Source organism: Myotis lucifugus, unplaced genomic scaffold, assembly GCF_000147115.1.
Source record: "Myotis lucifugus unplaced genomic scaffold, Myoluc2.0 scaffold_85, whole genome shotgun sequence".
Classification (NCBI taxonomy): Eukaryota; Metazoa; Chordata; class Mammalia; order Chiroptera; family Vespertilionidae; genus Myotis; species Myotis lucifugus.
The window spans coordinates 4,485,374-4,509,794 of NW_005871133.1; the positions used below are offsets into that span (position 1 = coordinate 4,485,374).

Sequence of the window (24,421 nt, forward strand, 5' to 3'; positions counted from 1 at the left end):
AAGTCCAAAGAGTTCCCTTGTGTGAAGTACACTACCACACTTGATCCAGTTACTCACGATTCCAGTCCTACAGTGGGTAACTACACCTTGGGCCTCAATTTTCCAAAAACCAATGCCCCACCTCAATGGGCAATTGAGAAGGCAAGGATCAACAGCACTGGAGTGGGAGTCAGGAAAAATGAATTCTTTCTACTTGCAGCTCAGCTCTTACTAATGGAGTGGCCACCCATCCACTTAGCTTTTCTCAGCTTTGGATTTCTCACAAAATTGTAGGATTTGACTAGATGACTTTGAGAGTTCCTTTCTTCTCAGGTGCTCTTTATTTCTACATGTAAGACACGCAGAGGTCCTAAAATAAAAGCTGCTATACCTTCTTCATTTGAGTTAATAATATAATGAAGAACTGGATAGCAGGCTTTAGTTACTAAATTAAGATCTACAGTCACTGGAGAAGGACAGAAGGGACAGCTCTGACATCAACTATCAGGGTGCTAATATCATCTTGAAGTAGCTCTTCCAACCACCCATAGGATTCCTCCTTGAGTGACTAACACTTCATCTCCTCTTTCAGTACCTGATCCTGCAGAATTGGCCAAAATCTATCAAGTGCTGATAGGAAGGTGAACCGTCTCCAGTTTTGTCCTGGCCAGGGATCACTTACCTTCCATGAGTTTGGCAAAAGGTTCTGGGCACGTAGAAGGGATGGGGAGGGCGAGTTTGTTCATGGCCACTCCATAAGCGACTGCCAGGCCATCGATCCCTCGGAAGGGCACCTCACCAGTCAGTAGCTCCCAAAGCAGCACCCCGTAGCTAGGGAGGAGAAGAAGACGTGATGACCACGGGTGCAACTGCACTGAAGTAGCTCATTCATGCGTGTTTGCTGAGCATGCCGCGTTCTCTCCAGCACGTAGGGAGACGAACAAAACGGACATAGTAACGTAATATGAAAGGGGGACCATAAGGCCTTCTGGCGGGAAGCAAAAACTCTGGAGTCAAGCACACTTGGTTTCAAAGTCTGCTCCTCAAATTCCTCACCTGTAAAGGGCAAATAACACTAGCAGTCTCTCAAGAGTCACGATATTAAATGAGCTCCTCTAGTGTTTAAATCAGTGCTCAAGGGCCATAGCTATTTTGTTGTTGTTATTGTTAGTGTAATAAACTGGGAGAAGGGGCAGCCTCCCCAAAATACCTGTTTTTCTGTTTTAAAAAAATTTCGGCTTTAGTCACAAATATAAATATATATAATATATATTTTTTAGCTTTGGAAACACAGAAAGCTGACCACTCCAAACAAACAGATTTTCCCCCCTAAAATCTTTAAAAAGGTTTCTTTAATGCCCACTAGGTTGAATAGATTCCTGCCCTCATCAGTGTGAGCCCTTAATGGACACTGCTAATTCAAAGGGGATGTTTCGCCAGGGTGGCCTGCAACAGCGGAGCACGGCAGATCACCAGCTGTGAGGACGTCAGAGCTCCCTCCCTACCTTGCAAGTCTACATGAAGAATTTCTTTTCACAGGTCCTGGAAGTCAAAGAATGAGGAGCACAGAGCTTAGCGGAATAACTATTCTACGAGTTCACAATCAGAACTAGACAAAATACAGGGTGTTTAATCCTTCCAGGAATGAGTCAGGACAAGAAAACGTAAGACCATGAACGGTTGGAATAGTGGCTCTTTTTATATTTTCAACACAAACCTCAAATTTTTTAATATTCATCAGTAGTTTACAAACAACAAAAAGTCGTACTAATTTTTTTAAAAAAAGAAAGAAAGAACGAACCCAGTATCTATTTTATCGTGGTACCTTGCATGTGCAGGGTGCTATGCCATTTATAAACACCATCTTGAATCCCTACAACAAACCTGCAAGGTAAGTTTCATCATCATTTTGCAGATGAGGAAAGCAAGCTCTAGAAAGGTTGGGCAGCATATATTAAGGGCATATAGGTACATGAAGTAAGTCATGGTGGACCCTGCACCACCTTTCCATTCTTTCTCTCTAGAATGCCCTTCTACCATGTCTCTGCCTGGTAAACTCTAATAGTCTTTCAAGATCTGATTCAAATGCACCACCATTTATTAATTCATTTTAAACATCTGCTAAATCTTTATTATGCATCAAGTTCAATGCCACACACTAGGATACAGGATAAAAGATACAGATCATGCCCTGGCTGGTGTGGCTCAGTTGGTTAAGCTGAAAGGTCTTGGGTTTGATTCCCGGTCAGGGCACACACTCAGGTTGCAGGTTCAGATCCCCAGATAGGGTGAGTATGGGAGGCAACCGGTCAATGTTTCTTCTCTCTCACATCAATTTTTTTCTCTCTCTCCCTCTCCCTTCAATAAAAACATATCCTCGGGTAAGGATTAAAAAAAAAAAAAAAGATACAGATCTTATCCATGAAGAGATTAATGAGAGGGACAGAAAGACCTTCAATTAGAATATGGAGAAATGAGTCACAACAGAGATACTATGAGAGCACAAAGGAGGGTCACCCAAACCAGACCAGGATGGGATGGGAGATTGCTAAACCTTGAATGCTGAGTGAAGGAAGAGTTAGTGCTCCAGAGACAGGGATCAGCACGTACAAGCACATGAACTTGTCATGAACTTGTCTTTAAAGAAGCCCAAGTGGCCTGGCATGGCCCCAAAGAGCAACAATGTGCCAACCCATGAGCCAGGGCAGCCAGGGGGTCCCTACAGATGGACCCTCAGAGCGGCCTGGCCAGTTTCCTAAGACAATGGCTTTACCCCAGTGACCCCTCCAAACACCTGATATATCTTGACAGGAAAAAGCCTGGTAGACAGTTCCAAAGTCTTGTCTGGACAAGGTGCTGGGTTTTAGACTGAGGCTGATGGGAACAATGGGACACGTTAGGAAGCCTTGCCTAACACCTCCAGGTGTTACGCAGCCTTTGTTTGGGCTGCCACATACTGTAGTTGTTTGTTCACCAGCCTATGGGCTCCTAGAGGGCAGGGATAGTAGTGTTTAATCTGCGTTCTCAGGGCCTGGCTCAGGCTCTGGTACATAGTAGGCACTCATTTAGTGAGTGAGTTGGTGGAGAGGTGTGGGAGTGAGTGCCTGGTGAGATGGTCCTGCAGGGTGCACAGGGTAACCCTGAGTAAGGCCTGAAAACCACCAAGAACTGCACTGTTATACTTCCTACCAGTCCTTTAATGTGGCCCCCAGACAGAGCTCATGCTGGGCAGCTTTTACCACATACTCTCAGCACTGCTGACTGTATTCCTAGGTTAGAGCGACTTTCCTCTTGCCTGCCCTTGGCATTACTGCCCACCTCCACCCCGAGGAAGGAACACCCACGGTCCCAAAGAACTTCTTTCTCCCATCCAGGCAAAGACAAATGGTGTCTGAACCCTAACCACCTGGAAAGACAGTAGAGTTTCAAAGATCCAAACATGCATCCCCTTTGTGTCCTAGCATCCCCCGTGTGACGGTTCTCGCGCGGAGCCCTAGGTGACCCATGGAGAAGTCTCAGGCCACCTGGAAAAGGGAGGAGCCAGGCACCTCTCGGCTGCAACAAGAGCAGCTCTGCTCATACCTGGCCGGCTTCTTTGGGCATCAGCATTCCATTCCATTTGAAGGGCTCTACAACTAAGTGAAATGGGAGGACTACTCCCCAAGAAAGATCGAGACAGACTTCAGTCAAATGCCTGCTTTACCACTTACCAGCCATGTGACCTTGGAAAAGCAAGTTCATGGCTCCAGACCTGTTCCCTCATCTGTACAAAGACGGCCTCCCCTACACCTCGCAGAGCAGAGAATAACATTGCTCCTCATCCAGAAGTCACCACCCGTGGCCAGCAAACATCGGTGCTGCCCTTGGAGAGGGCCTGACGTGACAGTGGCTGGTGGGAGCTGGGGAGAGCCCTCCGTGTGTGGGGAGGGCCTTGTTGGAGGACACCTGCCTCTGGAAGAAGCCTTTCCGGGATGACTCAACCAGTCCGAGTTTCCCTCTGCCAATGTTCCTGTTTATTTTTGTAACAGAAGGTGGGTGATATAAAGGAAGTCTTAGTGTTCCTTTCACAGCAATAGAGTCCAAGAAAGAAACTGGAGAAATACACATTAGTTGGGTCTGAGCCCCAGAGAGAGGTGGGCAGAAGCCCACTGATTTACCTCAAGTTTAGTTTAATTTGTTGCCCTCCTGGGATTGACAGGGAAGGTCAAGAGATCCTTCCAAGACCATTTACAAGCAGCCTGGAAGCACCCACTGAAACACTGCCTGGGACTCCCTCCCGCACAGAGAACCGCCAGCTCCCACAGTGCTGCCCTCAGGGAACTCACCCGATGTCAGATGTCATTAATTAGCCACCTCCAGAGGTGTGGTAACCTTCCCCCGTTGGGTATGGTCAAAGGTGGGGGAGGGGTGTTTTATTTTTTTCAACTTGAAGAAAAGCATCGGAGTGGATAGCAATCCTTCCCGACCAAAGGCACAGCAATTCCGCACCTGAACTGGACCAGGACTGTTTTTCTTCTTAACCTGTGTTGTCTCTAAGTTAGAGCTAACCTGTTTATTAGGGATAACTGTCAACTCAGGGGTCCATGCCCTAAAGGGAGAGGTGCCCCCTGAATGGGCTCTTGCACTTGGTAATCAGCTGTGACCCCACATTCAGGAACCTCACTGACTGTTCGCTAATCTTTGGCAAAAACAACTGAACTTAAAATATGTGAAAACACTTTGTAAATTGTAAAGTAGCATACAATTCTTCTTGTTGTTAGCTGGATCCTCATTCAAAATGATGACATATTTACTAACATATTTATGTAACATATACATTGGTATTTTTATTGGCAATACATACTTCTTGATATGCTCATGCAATATTATATTTAAAAAGTAGCTTAAAAAACAGAATGACCCTATTTTAAGGGATGGGTGGATGAGCATGTAAACAGGAATGAGTACACCAAAATATTAATATAGGTTATCTTTGGAAGTAAGTTGTGGGTGATTTTCTTTTTCTTTTTTCTTTGTTTATCCATATTTTCTAACTTTTTCTATAGTGAACACGTTTTACTACTGTAACTTTAGAAACTTACAATGATCAATAAAATACCTCCATTTCATCCCACACATGAGATAAACGATGTACGGCATTCAGTATAGAGCCTGGCCTGTAAGCATTCGTAGGCGGTAAATACTGCTACCCATGTATGTGTGCTGTATGAATAGCAATGGGCACATGTTTTCTTCTGGTAAAGATGCAAGATCATTTGGAGCCACTTAGATGAGCAGGCTTGAAGAGAAAGAGATAAAAGGCTCATTTAATGGGTTCAATAGATGGTGTCCTAGAAAGAAATACTGAAGCATGGAAGCTAAGGAAGCTAGAAAGAAATAGGGTGAATTATGTTTTCAAACCACATTCATCAACCACGCTGAGTCAGGAGGCTTGAGCCCCGGGAACAGTCCTAATCCAGAGAGCCACTGGCAGAGCAGACCATGAGACAAATTCCAAGACACCTCATCCAAAGTGCAGTTGATTTGAAGTTTACCTCCCAGCTACTCCCTTCAGGTAGTAGAATAACATCAGATGCCTCTCAGCAGAGGCTCCTCAAGCCTGCTTTCAGGATGTGTGCTTTCAGGGCAAAACCTGGAGCTTAGTCTTGGAACAAGGACACTTTGGGTAAAAGCTGAAAGGTTCTGCCTTGTTCCTTCCCTGATGGACAGAGCCCTGCAATGGCCTTGCCCTTCCTTGCCTGGATTTCTATCACTATGAGAAGATCTGACATTAGGCATTTGGGTTTGCTCTTCCCGTTAAGAATGTACCTGGTATCCAGAGGCAACTCTGCCCAAATCATTGCAGCAACAGAAATCTTGGGAATGTGACAATTAATCCTGAGTGATTTGGGGGCCAGGCTGGGAGAAGAGGCTAGCAGGAATGTAGAAAGTAGAAAACAATCATGCTACAAGTTGAGAAGTCCTGTTGTCCCATGAAGAACGTTAAGATGAAGTTGAGTGTGGCAAGTGGTTGATTGTCCCTCGGAATCCATTCTCTCCTTCTTCCATAATAAGAGTGTTAGCTGGGCACATGGTTGTCCAGCCTACATCTGTCTGCCTCCCTTGGAGCCAGGTGTGCATAGAGCAGGCAATAAGGTGTGCACAGAGGAGATGTGCACACTTCTGGGTCATCTCCAAATGAAAGACAAACTGCTTGCCATGGATAAGCTCTCGTTCCCCTTCTCTACAGACTGTAATGCAGAAGCAACAGTCAACTCAGATGTAACCATTCAGGCAAGAACAATGCACTGAGAGACCTGAAAGAACCTGGGTTCCTGAATGATCTCATAGGGCACACCAGTCTGGACTAACTGGACTACTCCTTAAAAGAAATACACTTCTAGCAGCACAATTTACAACAGCTAAGATTTGGAAACAGCCTAAGTGCCCATCAGCAGATGAATGGATTAAAAAACTGTGGTACATCTACACAATGGAATACTACGCTGCTGTATAAAAGAAAGAACTCTTACCATTTGCAACAGCATGGAGAGCATTATGCTAAGTGAAATAAGCCAGTCAGAGAAAGATAAATATCTTGGCGGTTCCTCAAAAAGTTAAACATAGAATTACCACGTGACTCAGCAATTTTGCTCCTCAGTATATACCCAAGAGAACTGATAACATATATGTTCACACAAAAACTTGTACACAGATGTCCATAGCAGCACTGAGCCAAAAAGTGGAAACAACCCAAATGTCCATCAACTGATGAACAATGGATAAACAAATTGTGGTATATCCATAAATGGAATATTATTCAGCTATAAAAGGAATGAAGTTCTGACGCATGCTAACACATGGATACACCTTGAAAACATTATGCTAAATGAAAGACGCCAGTCACAAAAGACCATATATGATATGATTCCATTTGTATGAAATGTCTGGAATAGCCCCCTAAAGACAGAAAGTAAGTTCGTGGGTGCCAGGGCAGATTAGGAAATGACTGCTAAGGGGTATCAGGTTTCTTTTTTGGGTAATAAAAATATTCTGAAAATAGATAGTGGTTATAGTAGGTTGAATGGTGGCCCTAAAAAGTTATGTCCATGTCTTCATACCCAAAAGCCTTATTTGGAACAGAATCTCCCCTAGAGTCTCTGAAGGGGGTGTGGCCCTAGGGCCACTAACTGTAGACTTCTGGTCCCCAAACTATAAATTTCTATGGTTTTAAGACACCAGGTTTGTGGTAACTTGTTATAGCGGCCCTAGGAAACTAATAACAAGGGTGACTGGTATAACACTTTGTAAATTTACTAAAAACCACTGTCATACTTTTTAAAGGGTAAATGTGACTATCTCAATAACGCTGTTATTAAAAATACACACACATACATACAAACACATAAGCTCACTTTACAACACATCAGGAAGCAACGACTTCACAGACTGAGGCACAACGATAACCTATAGTCCTTTCTTTTGCGTACCAAGGTGATGCCCAGTCTCACGGCCACGGGCTGCATGCTCTGTAGATGCTCCTCCTCTTTTCCTCCCATCAGTGGGGACAAGAGTTTTAGATCCATATGTTCACACAAAAACTTGTATTCCTCTTAAAAGGAATACAAAAGTGACCTCGTGGGCTGATATTTATTAGGCAGATGGCTGGTCCAATCTGTGACTATGCATTTCTGGGCACATGCTTGGACTTCTTTTCCTACTCCTCTCTCCACATTCAACAGATAGACTAAAAAGGTTAACCGGATAACTGGAAAGGATAATTTCCAGCCACCAGAAAAAAGAGACAGCACAGTGAATACTTATCGTCCCAGGAGCTTATAGTGGGGACAAGTCCAGCAGTAGGAGCACTGTCGCTAAGCAAGCCAGGGTGACCCTGGTGAAGGTCTCCAGGAGTGACGGAGTGCCCTCACCCCCTACAGTCAGCGACGGGAGTGCACACTGCCCCTGATCTTCCCTAGGGAGCACTCACCGACAGAGAGGGGCCTGCATAGATGTGCACTTGCCACAGCACTGGAGGGACTTCTGGCAGATGAAGGCATTGGAAACTGTCCCCTGGCAACTCGGGAATTGGTGTAGATTGCTCTGAAGGGGTCACTTAGACCTACTTGGGGTTCCTGGGAGTCTATGCAACCTCAGTTCTCCAAGCCCCAAAGCGTGTGTGCAGCCAACACAGACCCGGGGGACACTGACCTTGCACCCTTGCGCCTTACCTCCACACATCGCTGCCTTTGGAAAACATGGAGGCACGAATGACTTCGGGGGCCATCCAAGCATATGTCCCTGCCGCGCTCATCTTGGTGGTCCGGTGCCATTCCCGAGCCAGGCCGAAGTCAGTGATCTTCAGAATCTTGTTGCTCAGGTCTCCATTCTCCACCTTCTGGAGGATCAATACTGGGCCAGGAAAGGAATACAAAGAAACCAGAGAGTCTGCATTAGTCACAGGGCAACCACCAAATGCAGAGCCCTCGGGGACCCACTGTCCTCTCCTGTGCAGGCTCCATCATGCAGCTACCATGGACTGACTGATGGTCGGAGCCAGCACTCCTACGAGGCAGCATTTTTATGCCACGTCTTTTATCAGCATTATCTCCAAACCACACATGGCCTTATGAGGTGGGTACTACTGCCATCTCTGTTTCACAGAGGAAACTGAGGTGAGGAAACTGAACTATGGCACCATTAAATTTTCCAAGGCCACCCACCAAATAAGCTAGGACTGAAACTCAGGCAGCCTGACTCAAGAGCCTTCTCTCTTAACCTTATAACGCACGCCCATTCACCCCCTAGGGAAGGAGCTGAGGTCACAGCTGACCCCTCTGAGGAGGGGATACCTGGGCTTTCTGATGGCCAGAGCACCGCTGGGCTATCGCCTAAACTTCATGGTACATGAATAATATCTAAATAACACTATCATTGAAAATACACACACATACTAGTACATACAAACACATAAGCTCACTTTACAACACATCAGGAAGCAACGGCTTCACAGACTGAGGTACAAGGATAACCCAGAGTCCTTTCTCAGCCCACAAGGAATGGAGGTGCACGTTGGATCTCCAAGGTTTCGTGTCTGGACAGTCTCCATGAACCAATTCAAAGTACTTTACTTAAGCTCATAGGAAACACATTTTGGGACACAGAGACTTCCCCTTATTCCAGGAACTCACCCCCTCCCCATTGGGAAGTGGCTGACAGGGTCAGAGGGTACACACGCGTTCACACCCATGATGTTCTCTATGAACATGGCCAGGAAGGAAGAACTGGTGGCTGAACTGGTTATACTGGGCCGTCTCCCAAGCTCTAACACCAAAGCATCGTGGTATGGGAGCCATCCTGGCGTTCCTCGGTAGCAGCTGAGGCAGCCACCTCACGCACAGGATGGTTCAGCGATAAGTGTGCCCTGTGGGAGCCAATCTCCCCCGAAAGAGCAACAACGCTAATTGACTGCAGTGCTGTAAGCTAAGCCAAGGAACTCTGCCAGAGGGGGCAGCGAGTGAATGCCTTGGATCTGTGGAGGGCAAGCCTCCATTTTCCAAGTGGGATGGTTCCGCAGGACCGGAGCAAACACAACCGCTCGGGGGCCAGACACTGACCACGTGGAATTAAGAGTTTTGAAGACAGGATTCCAGGGAAGGAGGAAGGCTTCCCTGCCACTCGGGGTGGGGAAGTGTAGGGCAAGGGCCTTAGGCAGGTCCTGCAGGCAAACAACTGTACTTTTCCTGCCATGCCACCCACCCCCAGCCAATGTCCAACTGTGACCACATGGAAAGGATGGGGACCAACGATCTCCAAGCCCTATGTGGTTCTCAGAAAATCATCAGTAAAGAGGGTTCACAAGCAGCCACGGAGCTGGAGGCACAAAAGAAAACCGTGCCAGCCACTCCCTGAACCTAATGGACTAAGTCTCCTTCCTCCACACCCTCTCCCCTGACATGGCCCTCCCCACTCCCTGCTTCCAGCAGCCTGAAAGGGTCCGGGCCTCTGAGTGCTGGGCAGATAAAAAACAGAAAACAAAAAAACCTTTCTTCATGTCATCTACTAAAAATCTTTCCAGGCCCTAGCCGGTTTGGCTCAGTGGATAGAGCGTCGGCCTGCGGACTGAAGGGTCCCAGGTCGATTCCGGTCAAGGGCATGTACCTTGGTTGCAGGCACATCCCCAGTGGGGGGCGTGCAGGAGGCAGCTGATCGATGTTTCTCTCTCATCGATGTTTCTTAACTCTCTATCCCTCTCCCTTCCTCTCTGTAAAAAATCAATAAAATATATATTTTTAAAAAATCTTTCCAGGTTCTTCTATGCCCCTCTCTCTCTCTCCTTGGACAGAGATAGCGGACGAATGTGCACTCAGGTTGCGGACACTAAAGGAAGTGACAGTACAGAAGCCCACTGAACCTCCAAAGAGGGGCCACCAGCTGCTGGCCGTTTCTCCAGAGTCATCCTTAAATCAAAGGTTCAGAGAGAACCCCCCCTTTTCATAGGCAACGGGGTTTAGTCCTGTTACCCCAAATCTCCAGGTGGCTGGCCCAAGGCACAGCGGGAGGAGGGTAAGAGTTTCATGGTACATGACCAGCCAGTGTGGCTCAGTGGTTGAACATCAACCTATGAAGCAGGAGGTCAAGGTTTGATTCCTGGTCAGGGCACATGCCAAGGTTGCAGGCTCCATCCCCAACTGGGGGTATGCAGGAGGCAGCTGATCCATGATTCTCTATCATGATTGATGTTTCTCTCTCTCTGCCCCTCTCCCTTCCTCTCTGAATTCAATAAAAATATTTTTTTTAAAAAGAGTTTCACAGTACATATGCACATGGAACCAGCTAAACGTCCTCATACTCTATGCTGGAAGGGGAAGCAGAGAAGTTTGGGTTCTGTTACAGGAAAAGGATTTTTAGCCACTGAATGGCATACTGAAGACGACGTTTAAAACAGACTCGTCTGTCCGTTGGTTTGAGAGGGATGGCAGAATGATGGAGATGGGCAAGAATCAGCCCGAATAGACGGTCTGCATCTGAATGCCTACAGATAGTGCAGGTCCAGCCCCATTCCACCTAACCCCCACTGCTCCCTGCTGCCTCACACCCAGCTGACCTCAAATATTTATCCCAACAGGTTGGGCCCTGAAGGCATCTGAGTTAGAAATCCCTGGTGTCCTGCCCTCAGCCACAAGAAGTGTAATTAGAAGCCAGTTAATAAACCTGGCAGATGGTTACAGGCAAGGATTCTCACAGTGTCCTGATATACTGGTATCAACAAGTCTCTATTACTAGTAATAATTATGGTTACAAAGTTTGTAAAAGCTTTACCTTTTTCTGTAGTTTTAAAAAAATTGAAATGAAATTCACATAACATAAAATTAAAACTTTTAACGTGAACAATGCAATGGTACTTAGTACATTCACAATGTTGTACAACTACCACGTCTATCTAGTTCCAAAATATTTTCATCACTCTTCCAAGGAAACCCCATACTTACTAAGAAATTGTTTCCCATTCCCCCCTCCTCCTAGCCCAGTAATGGCGAACCTATGACACGTGTGTCAGATGTGACACGCAAACTCATTTTTTTGGTTGATTTTTCTTTGTTAAATGGCATTTAAATATATAAAATAAATATCAAAAATATAAGTCTTTGTTTTACTATGGTTGCAAATATCAAAAACTTTCTATATGTGACACGGCACCAGAGTTAAGTTAGGGTTTTTCAAAATGCTGACACGCCGAGCTCAAAAGGTTCCCCATCACTGTCCTAGCCCCTGGCAACCACCAATCTGCTTTCTATCTCTGTGGATTTACCTATTCTGAATACTTCACATAAATGGAGTTCTATAATATGTGGCACATATGGTTACTGCACTTAGCATGTTTTCAAGGTTCATCCACATTACAGCTTGTGTCAGTGCTTCATTCCTTTTATGGCTGAATAATATTCCATTGTATGGATATACCACAATGGAATATTATCCATCTGTCCATTAATAGGCATTGGAGTTGTTTCTATCTTTTGATGATTGTGAATAGTGCTATAAACATGTGTGTACATATATTTTTTGAGTACCTGTTTTTAATACTTTGGGGTATATACCTAGGGGTAGAATTACTAGATTATATATAACTACAGGCCCAGTGCACAAAATTCTGCACTTCGGGGGAGGGGTCCCTCAGCCTGGATTGCGAGAGGGCACAGGCCAGGCTGAGGAACCCTGCCAGTTCATGATCAGGGCTGAGGAGGGACACAGGAGGTTGGCCACCAGGGAGGGATTGCAGGACGGGTCCAGGGTGTATCCAGCCCATCTCGCTCAGTCCCGATCGGCCAGACCCCAGCAGCAAGCTAACCTACCAGTCGGAGCGTCTGCCCCCTGGTGGTCAGTGCACGTCATAGTGACTGGTTGACCGGTTGACTGTCTGCCCCCTGGTGGTCAGTGCACATCATAGCGAGCAGTTGAGCAGCCTTAGCATATCATTAGCATATTACGTTTTGATTGGTTGAATGGCCAACCAGATGACTGGACACTTAGCATATTAGGCTTTTATTAGATAGGATTCTATGTTAAACTTTTTGAGGAGTACCTGTGCATCATTCACAGACTCCTCACTGCCCCATCCTATTGTAGCTGGGTGCTGGGGGCGTCTTCCCGGTGTTACCTATCCCTGGGGAACTAAGGAGAGCCAAGTGTATAGCAGGGAGGATAATGACACTGGGGAAAGAGGAACACCTCAGCCAGGTTCACTAGTGACTAACACGTCCAGCTGGTGCTGGTGGGGGACACAGGAAAGATAAGCTAGTCTTCCTTATCTTTCAAGGACCTCCCAAAAGCTGCACGGAAAGATACATGAAAAAACTGAACATCAGGTCAGGACAAAGCGTACACCAATAAGGGCTCAGGTTTTGCTACAGTCTCTAAGATAATCATAGTTTTCCAAACCTCAGTAACTCAAGAACATTACCTATATACCATTTACTTAATATTTTTATTTTATCTTTTTTTAAAATATATTTTTATTGATTTCAGAGAGGAAGGGAGAGGGAGACATAGATAGAAACATCAATGATGAGAGAGAATCACTGATTGGCTGCCTCCTGCACCCCCCCCCCACTGGGGATCAAGCCCGAAACCTGGGCATATGGCCCTGATCAGGAATCGAACCGGTGACCTCTTCGTTCCTGGGTCAACGCTCAAACGCTGAGCTACACCCGGCTGGGCTTATCTTATTTTTTAAAATTGATTTCAGAGAGGAAGTGAGAGGGAGAGAGAAATAGAAACATCAATGATGAAAGAGAATCATTGATTGGTTGCCTTCTGCACGCCCCCTACTGGGGATCAAGCCCGAAATCCGGGCATGTGCCCTTGATCGGAATCAAACCTGGGACCCTTCAGTCCACAGACCGAGGCTCTATCCACTGAGCCAAACCAGCTAGAGCTTAATGTTTTTCTTTAATTACTTAAAGAAGAAATTTTGTATCATAACAAATGGAAAAAATATTCTAAATATTAGGTACAAATAAATAAAATTAAAATAACGTATTAGTTCCAGCAGATCCTGCTACTGGTCAAAGTTCTGAGCCTAAGGCCTGTTTCTTGGTTAGAAAGAAAAGATTAGACATGTTAGAGAGGAATAAAGGCCAACTAGCACTAGAATGAATGAATATTGAGCGGTTGAATGACTTTCTATGGGAGTCAACAGTATTTAATACAAACCATCTAAAAGGGCCTCAAGGCCATCCTCAGCTAGGATATCAGGGGGAGAAATGAGCCAATGAGCCGGGTAGGATGGGGACAAAGGCTTTGTGTAATAATCTCCTATCATTTAGCTGGAGGCCAGGCCCTCAAAACTCAGCAAAACTGAGGAGACTCCCCCATATGTCTGAGTGGCAAATGATGACTTATCATTTTGAGATTTCTTATTTATTATTCACCTTCATTAGCACAAGGGGCTCAGATTTGCTAAATGCTCAGCTTGGCACCAAGGCTCCCATCCCCATTTGGTTCAAATGATTCCCCATCACCTCTCCCAGATTAAGCAATTGGTCTAACTCTGTTTAGAGTTAGGTTTTGCTTGGTTTAGTCTTTTTTATCTTAAGTTTATTGTCAAATATGTATACATATAGAAGAATGTATATAAAACATGTACTAGTATTATGGTTTAAAAAAATAAGATGAAACCCATCCATTCTCTTAGAAGCTCCATGTGTCACAACCCCTTCCCTCTCCCCAGATGTCACGCAATCCTGTTATTCATTCCTTTACTTCTCTTTGTAATATTACATCCTATGTCTATATCCCTAAATAAGATATTGTTTAGTTTTGAAAAAAGTGAGACAAGCACAAATGTAGCTTTGTGTAGTAGTTTCCTAGGGCCATCATAAGAAATTAACACAAAATTGGTGGCTTAAACAAAGAAACTTATTCTCTCTCAGTCTGGAGGCTAGACTTCTAGTCCAAAATCAAGGTGTGGACAGGGCCACGCTCCCTCCAAGGCTCCAGGGAAGATCCCTCCTTGCCTCTTCTAGCTTGTGGTAGCTGCCAGCAATTCTTGGCGTTCCTTGGCTTAGGGTAGCATAACTCCAATCTCCTCATGTGGTCCTCTGCCCTCTGTGTGTCTGACTGTGTCTTCACATGGCATTCTCATCTGTGTGTCCATGTCCAAATGTCCCTCTTCTTATAAAGACACCAGTCATTGGAGTGAGGCCATCCTCGCCCAGCATGACCTCATCTTCACCTGATTGCATCTACAAAGACCCTGTGTCCTATAAAGGTCACATTCACAGGACAGGCCACCAACATATCTCGTTTAGGGGGACACAATTCTACCCGCAATACTGTACAACAGGAAGAATACTGCCTTTGCTAGAGGAAGCCTCCCAGAAGGTAATTAGCTAAACAGACAGTTTGGTTGTGGTCCCAGAGAATTGCCAAGAGCCCTTTCTGGGAAAGCTGATGAGCAAGATCATAAATGAGTCCCAACAATATTGGGTAGGTGGCCACAGCGGGGACATCTGGCAGTGCGGTCATGGGGGAAGGTGCAGATACTGGACATCCCTCAGGACTATGGTTGCAGGAGTGAGCTCCTCTGATGTTCTGTTTCTAAATTCACTGGGGCCTGCCTCTGGTTCTCAGGATCAGGGAAAGAATACACTCTGTCTCTCTGGTCAGCAGAGCAAGGAGAGGTGAGCAGGAGCTTACTCGGCACATGAGCAAGACAGCCAAGTGCAGATAGGAATCCGGACCAGGTTCCCCCAGGGAGTCGGCCTCAGGCTAAAGAGATGGAACACGGGCAGTAGGTAAGTAGGTAACGACAGCCCCTTGCCCCACTGTCCATCCTCTTTGTCAAATGCACAACCGTTCTCCTGGGATCGCCCTTCCCAGTCCTCGGGGATTTCCCTGCGCCTCTCTCCGGTGTTATTTCCTGTGCCCTACACCCCACTTTCTCCTTTGGCTGGTTTCTCCTCTTGCTTTGGTGGTGTGTGTTCTCCTTAGAAAGAGGAAAGTACTTTTTTTTGTTAGAAAATTATCTATTCCATCCCCATACTTGGTATAACAAGGACTGGAGACTTTCCTTCATAAATCTGAAGGCATCATGCATTATATTCTTGCTTCTAGCACTGCTGTTAAGAAGCCCGCAGCCACGTTGCTTCCTGATAATCTCTGTATGCGATGTGTCTTTTTCTTCCCGGATATGTCAGTCTCTTCTGATCCCCCCTCCCCCCATTCTGAAACCTCAGAGGGTGGGAATCTAGTGAATACTTTCAAATCTGAACACTCGTGTCCTTCAGCTACAGGGAATTTTCTTGAAGTATTTTACTATTAATTTCCTCCCCTACTTATTTCCTCTTTCTCTACAACCTCTAACCAGATAGTGGGCTTTTTAGGCTGCTCCTCCAATTTTCTTATCTTTCTCTTCTACTTTTTCCAGTTTTCTTTCTTTTTCCTCTTTTTTCTGAGGCATCTTCACTTTATCCTCTAACCCTTCCATTGGGTTTGTCGTTTCCCTATCATGGTTCTAATTTCTAAGAGAGAGCTTTTTGGTTCACTGAATTTTTAAAAAATTGAGTGGCAAGCACAAATGTAGCTGTGTGACAGCTGTTTAATATGGGCACAATATCTTTTCTTTTACCTGCGTGTATTACTGATGGTTCTTTTTAATTTCTCTGTTTTCTCCCAATGTTGTTTGTTCCAGTTACTTTTTCTCCTTGTGCTTTGGTCTCTAATGTACTTTTGTTCAGAGCTGTAGTAATCTTTAGTTGTCTGTTCATGATTAAGAACCAAATTGTGCTTAGATTTTAAAGGTATATACTGAAATATTTACCAAATTTTTTTTTCAGGATTTCCCTCAAAATAATCAAGGGTGGGGAATGAGTGGAGTGACAGAAGATCTAAGATTACCCACGAGTTGATCATTGCTAAAACTGTTTGAGTACATGGGAGTTCATTATGTCATTCCCCTTACTTGTGTATACGTTGTCCATAATAATAAGGGGGGAGAGTTTCAAAAGCTGGGTAGAACCTCTAAGCACACAGGAGGAATCTGTCAGCTTTGAACTTCACTGTAGGGAGGTCCAGATGAGCCTAGACAAGAATATCTGAGGTCATTTCTCTTGAGCTGGTCAGCTCCCAGAGGGCAGTACTATTCCAAACTGCTAGGAAAACAAAGGTCTGGCTGCCAGTGAGCTGGGAATCAAGTCATGAGGAGGGCGAGGTGGTCTCAGAAGACAGGCTTCTGTACAGAAACAGTGACTTCATCTTCATCCCCTTTTTTATTTTTTAAAAAAATATATATTTATGGATTTCAGAGAGGAAGGGAGAGAGAGAGAGGGAGAAACATCAATGATGAGAGCGAATATTGATCGGCTGCCTCCTGCACACCCCTTACTGGGGATCAAGTCAGCAACCCGGGCATGTGCCCTGACCTCCTGGTTCATAGGTCTACACTCTCCACTTAGCCACATTGGCCGGCTCCTCTTTCCATTTTTTAGAATAAAGTATCCACACTCTCCATATACTTAGTGTCCCCCAGTCCAGAAACTGCTTCAACCCTACCAAAGAAAAGGCAGTCAGGTGGCTGAATGGGGTACAAAAGGAAGCGGTCCATGGACCCAAATGCATTTCTTACCATGGATACCCCATCTTTTTTATTTTAGCAACCTCTCCTCCCCCAGTTCACCCCAGTTCCTGGGGTACCTGGTCCTGGTAGCTCCTAGACTTTTAAGGAATCTGTGATATAAACAGATTGGTCCTTTGCTTTCCTCACTGTCAGCTTAAAATTATCTCTCTCAAATGTGCTAAGTCAATTACCACTCATCCACCCGTTTCCCAGCTTCCGAAAGTTTACTGCTGTTATCTCCTCTCCTGTCTGCCTTGTGAGTTCCTGGAGTTTCAGCTGGGTTTCAAGAGAGCACAAACAGCTGTAGTATTTGTATGTATTCAACCTGCCTCCTTAGCCTGGAACCCGCCCTTGGTTTGTTTGTTTTCTTGGGTAGGGAGCAGGACCAAGTCACTTGGTACAGTGACTTCCCTGCAAGGGCTTCCCACTTTCCTTGGCTGTTTCCTTGGCTGGGTTCTTCTATCCCCCAATATGCAAATTCTGTATTCCTGCTTGATCCTGCCAAAGCTCAGATCAGCCTCCGTGTCACGGCATCCCCTCCCACCTCAATAAGAACAATTTCTGAGCTCCAGCAAAGAGGGAAGAAAAGAGCAACAGATGAAGACCCAGAATGTCGGGTCTGGCTCCACCACTGTGTGATCTCCACCAGAATCCTGTTCCCCCACCTCTGACCTTCTCTGTAATTCCCAGAAAGTAGTGTCAGTCTTTCCTGGGCCCAGCCAAGCTCCACCACCCATTTGAGTTGCAGAACAGCTCAACTCAAGGGCAAAGAGAAGTTAGGTAGAGGATTCTACCATAGAGAAAAGCTCTGTAGACACAGCCAGGCCATAGGAGCCTGAGTCAGCACTGGAGACTTTAGCTTCCTGCAGCTCCTCGTCTCCAGTGGAAGAAGAAAGACCTCAGGCTCTAGCCCCACAGGCCGGACTCCTCATTGTGCTGACTCAGCAAGAGCCACATGGAAGAGCCTGTCTCATGGACCACTACCATGCAGTGAAGACACGGCCAGCAGGCATCCCCCAGCCTCTCTTGGCCCCTGGCCCTCAGCTCACTCTGTCCCTCCCTGCAAGGCCAAGAGAGGCCAGACTTGCTTACAGAGGCAAATGATTCACCACCTAGACTCCCCGACTCTCTGCCTCAGCAAAGGTGTGGTGCTGCCTGGAGACAGCAGGGAGATGCCAGCAGCCACTAAGGCCCCAGCCAGGTTCAGCAATGTCAGCAGAGCTGCACCAAGTCCACTGGCACAGCCAGCGAGGCTGTGCTTCCCAACAAACACTTGGGTCCAGGCAGCTAGCAGGCCCTGTGGGAAGATCTACAGACGAGTAGAGAGAACTGGGTCTTTGAGGACTTTGGATCTACCTCCTCTTCGATAGAAGAGGAAACTATTGGATGTGTGCAATGCAGTCCTGGAAAAGCCAGAGGACACTCAGCACAGTGACCTTGTCCTGTGACCTGAGCTAGAACAAAGCTGAATTACAATGGGCTCCTTTCCTATACCTGTAACCTGAAGAGGCATATAGGTGCTCAATAAAGATGTCTTGAATGAATGAATGAATGAATGAATGAGTGAATGAATACATATCATCCCAAAGGTTTCTGATTGAATCAGCTAAGGCAGTGGTCCCCAAATACCTATCTGAGGGCTGGCTACATCAGAATCACCAAAGAAACTATAGCAATGATGCCTAACCTTTTAAAATATGTCCTTTCATCCTTAAACAATGTTATTATGATGGCAAATGTACTTTAGTCTGTGTCAATTAAGAAGAAAACAATAACCAGAGCTAATGTTTATAAGGGCCTTAATGTGTGCTGTGCCCTGGACTAAGTGATTCACCCATAATCTTACTCCTCTCCACAATTCTGGAAAGCACTTTCAGATGAGGAAACTGCAGTCCAGAGAGGCTGGTCCACAGTGGGAGGAGGCAGTGCCAGGACATAACCCAGGTCTGAATGAAATCACAGTTGGGGCCACAGGTCACCAGACCAAATTAAACCCCAATAAGAAAAGCACTTTTAAATGTATTTGTATTTTATGAACACAGCAGCACCTACACATGTATGAAAAACAGAAATATGAATACTTGCACTTTCTATGAACATGTTTAGATTTAAAGACACCTTGCAGTAATCCCCTCCTCAGGGGTCGATAGCCCATCACTGGGAACCACTGAGCTCAGTGCCTAGAAGCCCATTATGCAGAAAGCAGCAGGATACTGCCTCCAGGAGAGGATCTACCTGTCTACCCTCATCTCACATCCAAGCAGGTGTCACCAAGCCTCCAACTCCAGAAGAGTGGATGGGAGAGAATCTCCAAGGAAGGGTTAAAACAGAAGGACAGAGTCAGCAAGTTCATGAAAAAGACAAAACAAGTTGAAAACACAGCAGAAATGAACTGCTACATTAGCAATCCTGGCAACATGTTGTGGAAGGACTAACGGGGATTAATGATAGGAAGAGAGCCTGAAATCTGTGACCCAGACTGCTAGTGGCCCTTCAATGGCTATTCTCCCCTCCTCCCATAGTAACAGAACCCGCAATTTCAAGATGGGCATCTGGCCACCTCTAACACCCATTACATTTCCCTTGTCCCTAGTATAGCCAGGTGACTAAGATGTATCCTATGGCTGCTTTCTGTAACAATGTCTTAAAAGTGCCAGCTCCAGGCCTTTGGCCCTACTTCTTCATCCCTTCCTACCATGTGCTGCCTGGAACATGAATGTGATAGGTGGAGGACTAGCTACCAGTTGGGACCATGAGGGTGAGATCATGCCCAAAAGTTGGCATAGCTGTGAACGAGAAGTTTAGGGCTTGTAGAATGGAGATGCCATGCCAACCATGGACTGTTCTTGCCAGACTTTTATGTACCAAAGAACCAGACTTCTTATTTCAGCCACTAGAGACTGTGAGTGTCCACTCCTGGTAGCTAACTTATACAAAGTCAAATTCCACTCCTACAAAATCTCTACAGCCCTGGCTGGTGTGGCTCAGTTGGTTAAGCATCATCCCATGAAGCAAAGGTTGCCAGTTCAATTCCAGGTCTGGGCTCGTGCCCAGGTTGGGGGCTAGATCCCAGGAGGGAGTGTGTAGGAGGCAAGTGATTGATGTTTCTATCTCATTGATGTTTCTCTCTCTTTTTCTCTCTCTTTCTCTCTCTCTCTCTCTCTCTCTCTCTCTCTCTCTCTCTCTCTCTCTCCCTTTCCCTTACCCTTCCTCTCTCTCTAAAATCAATAAAAACATATTTTTTTAAAAAATCTCTTTACAGCAAAACAGCAATCCAAAATTGAAAATATAAACCAAAAACAACATTCCAGCCAATAAAGTCTCCAAGCAATAGAGCCAAAGATTTGGATGGCCTCTCCAAGCTGTTATAAAATGAATCAACTTGAAACATGTTTCAACTGCATATTTTTAAAGTAGTATGTCATGTTTTATAATAAGTGTTGGCTTAAATATTTCAAAAACAAAAGGCCACATGTATGGAGGGCCTACAGGCAGTGCGCTAAGTACAGGGTGTTCAAATATAAATTAAACCAGTACCTCCCCTCAAGAAGATCACTAGCTAGGAGGAAGGCTCAGGGAGTAAGAAAGGATAGAGCAGGAGACCTTTGATTTTTGTTATAAACCCTGTGATATGACTTGGCTTCTAGACTAAATATTATACATGTGTGACTTTAAAAATATATATCAAAAAGATGTAGCAGGCAACTTAATAATATATGTGACTATATTAAAATAAAACATTAGTATTTAAAAAGACATAGCTTGATCGTATTTCTTTTTGTTGAGAATATGCTGTCTGTCCATCTATCTATCTGTCATATAGGAAACACCTGAGAGGTATATACCTACACCTAATTGCTAACAGCAGTTATCTCTGGCTACCAGGATTTGAGGTGACAAATTTTTTATACTCATCTACATTGTTGAAATCATCTAAAATGAACGTGTATTTTTGTTAATATAAATAATAGGTCCCCTTTTCCCCCTGTTGACCTCTTCTAGCCCAAGCTCCTTCCACTATCCCACACTGTCCCCTCTACTTGGGGTTCAAATGTTTAGCAATTACATCTCTACAAGACCTTGCACATCTCTACAATACATCTCTCCTAGGCCACAGTCCACATCTTCATGTTTTTTGTTATCTTGGGATGGTTCATACCATAAGTTAACTGGGCAGGCACCTCACTTAATCCTACACCCTGTATGGACAGAGCCGCCACTGAGAATGGTTTCCTCAGAGCACTGTCAAGTTGGTGATGGCTACTTCTCACTGGCCAGGACGAGCAGGGATGGCTGTCTAGAACAAAAGGAAACTGAAGAGAAGCCACCAAAGCTCAGAGTAAAACCTAATTCTACCTGAGCCCACTGTCCTTCCCACTAGAACTCTGGGGGCCTCTGAAACCAAACTACTAGAGGATTGCTCTGTATCTTTCTAGGGAAGGGAACCAACCTTTTATAATTAAACTAGAGGCCCGATGCACAAAATTCGTGCAAGAGTAGGCCTTCCTTCCCCCGGCTGCCAGCACCAGCTTCTCTCTGGCACCCAGGACCCGGGCTTCCCCCACAGAGGGAGGCCCCACCCACCCGCAGCAGCCTGCTGGTCGGTGGCCTGGGTCTCCCTCTTTGGGACAATCATGGAGCCCCCCGATTGATCGCCCCGCTGGCCTCCCTCTGCGGGTGATCATGGGGTGATGGCCAGGCCCCCAACCAATCACATTGCACCCGCCTTGGCTGGCCTGGCACCAGTGGGTGTCATAGCATGGTCCCGGATGGTCATCCAAGTGGTCATTCCGCTGTTCAGCAGTTCGGTCGATTTGCATATTACGCTTTTATTATATAGAATAGGAGTGCTTTAGAAGTGAAGATTGTAAATATCTGGGAAGATCAGACACTGAAACTAGGGCATCTCTGGCAAGGTGTGATGGGTAAGAGCTTGCTGGTAGGCAGTGTCTCACTGGGTGTAATTTAGAGCAAATGTGTGCCTAAGCACCATGGCTGAGATAGTACATTAGCTTGGGGGTTGGGGAGAGAAAGTGTTTATGGACAGGCATGTAACCCTGCTACAATCTAGTCTGACACCATTGTAGGAGTTTTGAGTCATACATGCTAGACCCTGTAAACTCAATACCACCAATCGTCTTTAAGTTACACCCCTCCAGATGGTATATCTAGACCACCAGTAAGGTCAGTGGAGAGCTGAGAAGAGAAAACTTAAACGTTCAAAAGTGTGAGGATAAAAACTAAGAAAACAGAGGAATCCTGGGATCTTGAAGTTCTGATATCACCATTAGACCACCATCCTTAAGATAAGTATGTATTTGGTGCTGAGCAGTAGCTGGTAGGCCCAAAAAAGATGCTTAGCAAAACCCAAAACAAAATGTTCTCAATCCAGGGTCTCTACTTGGATTTAGGGAATCCTCTTCCATCGTCCCTTCAGTCACCAGGCTGTAAGAACTATGAACAGTCTTTGACTGGCTGATCTCTAACTTTCCACCCATCTCTAGGGCCCTGTTGCTTGGTCCAATGCCTAGCTCACTATCCTTTTCACCAGGAATCTTCATTCCTGTCCCACCCCTACCAAGTCACCTTCCATGTCTCTTTGTCCTTTCCTATAATGTGTGCCCTACCCAGGGATTCATCCCCAGACCAGCAGAAAGGGTCTTCAGAGAGTGACAAGAAAGGCGATGAATAAGTGTAAATTCCGAAACAGCCACAGTCGACCATGGGAGAAACATTACACACTGTTCATTCACCTAAGAAAGAATCATTGTCCAGCCAGTTTGATTCAGTGGATAGAGCATTGGCCTGGGAACCGAAGGGTCCTGGGTTCAATTCTAGTCAAGGGCACGTACCCTGGTTGCAGGCTCCTCCCCAGCCCGGGCCCTGGTCAAGGTGTGTGCAGGAGGCAACCAATCGATGTGTTTCTCTCACATCGATATTTCTTCCACTCTCCAAAAATCAATGGGAAAATATCCTTGGGTGAAGATTAAAATAAATAAATAAATAAATAAATAAGAATCATTGTCCATATTCAAAAATAGAAGGGAAAGTTATTTTAGAAAGGAGCCTTCTCCTTGCTCCATCAGTAAGTCTCTGGGGTCAGTAAGTCTCCCCTACAAGACCAGGCTGGTGCTACTACAAGTGGTCAGGGTACACTGGGTGGAGTCTGAAACACAAAGGTCAGGACCTCACCAGAGAGTCACATGCCCCAGCAAGTCAACTCTTGAGATGCCAGTTTTGTCCTCGAACTACAAGGTCAAACCCTGACAAACTGCAGCAACCACCCTCCTCTCTGGGAAGAGGCACCACCACCATGGTGGATGGAAAGGGAGCTGGAGTCAATACGTTTTTTAGTTTTGTTATTTTTAAATCCTAAGTCAAGGACATGCTTATTGATTTTAGAGAGTAGAGAAGAGAGAGAGAGAGAGAGAGATCAATCAGTTGCCTCCCAACACTCCAACCAAAGCCTCTAAAATACAACCGACATCCAGGATCAGACCTATAGCCAGGAGAGAATCCAGGTTGTTACTCCAAGAGATCAAGAGTCCTCCTTGCTAATATTCCTGCCTGAGAATCTACTGACTTTGGCCAATAAGAGATATCAACTGCTTTGGTTATTGGACAAGGTCAGCAATCACCTACATTCGCAAAAGGAAGAGAAAGAGAGAGGAATCAAGAGTTGATTCTATAAAGAAAAATAGGATGGACCTTCCCTCATTCTCACATCTCTACTCCCATTCATTCTGGCCATAAGTCAGCACCTATAACCATTACCATCACCATTGCAAGTACTTACGGAGCACTTACTATATGCCAGGCACTGAGCTAAGCATTTTACATGCACTATCTCACTTTAAAACCTCATGAGATGGGTACTGTTTTCATCTCTGTTTACAGATGAAGATGCTGTGGCTGAGTGAAGGGAGAATACTCCTCAAAGTTACATAGCCAGTTAGTGGCGCAGCTGGGACTGGCTTCAAGCTTCCATGCTCTTAATGATGACCTTATTCTACCCCATCTTACTTGAACACCTACTGTGGAGCACTCTGAAAGTAACAGATGTAGAGAGAAGGGAACCTCTCAGACGGGGTCACAGAATATACAGCTGCTCTTAGAGTTGTAAAGAAGGGACAGGGCTTAGTCCAGGGACAGACTCAGGAGGAGGTCACTCTTTGTAGGGGGAATAAGGTTATTTCAGGCCAAAGGGAATAAAAACCCTGATACACCTTAGCAAACTAGTCCCTGGTAGCTGGAGCAGAACCTTTGTGAAGGGAAAGGGGAGAAGGTGGAGCTGGAGCAAAGGGTTGGGCAGGACTGAAAGACTACAGGCCACTCGGAGGAGCT

General features: G+C 45.5%; 1 protein-coding gene across 1 annotated transcript in view; it reads right to left on the reverse strand.

Moving 5' to 3' along the window:
- Positions 1-24,421, reverse strand: part of MAP3K9 (mitogen-activated protein kinase kinase kinase 9) — a 70,523-nt gene that overhangs the window by 17,868 nt on the left and 28,234 nt on the right. The window contains 2 exon segments of the mRNA XM_023755887.1: positions 662-810; positions 8,190-8,370. Coding sequence (XP_023611655.1) covers positions 662-810; positions 8,190-8,370 — 330 coding nt within the window.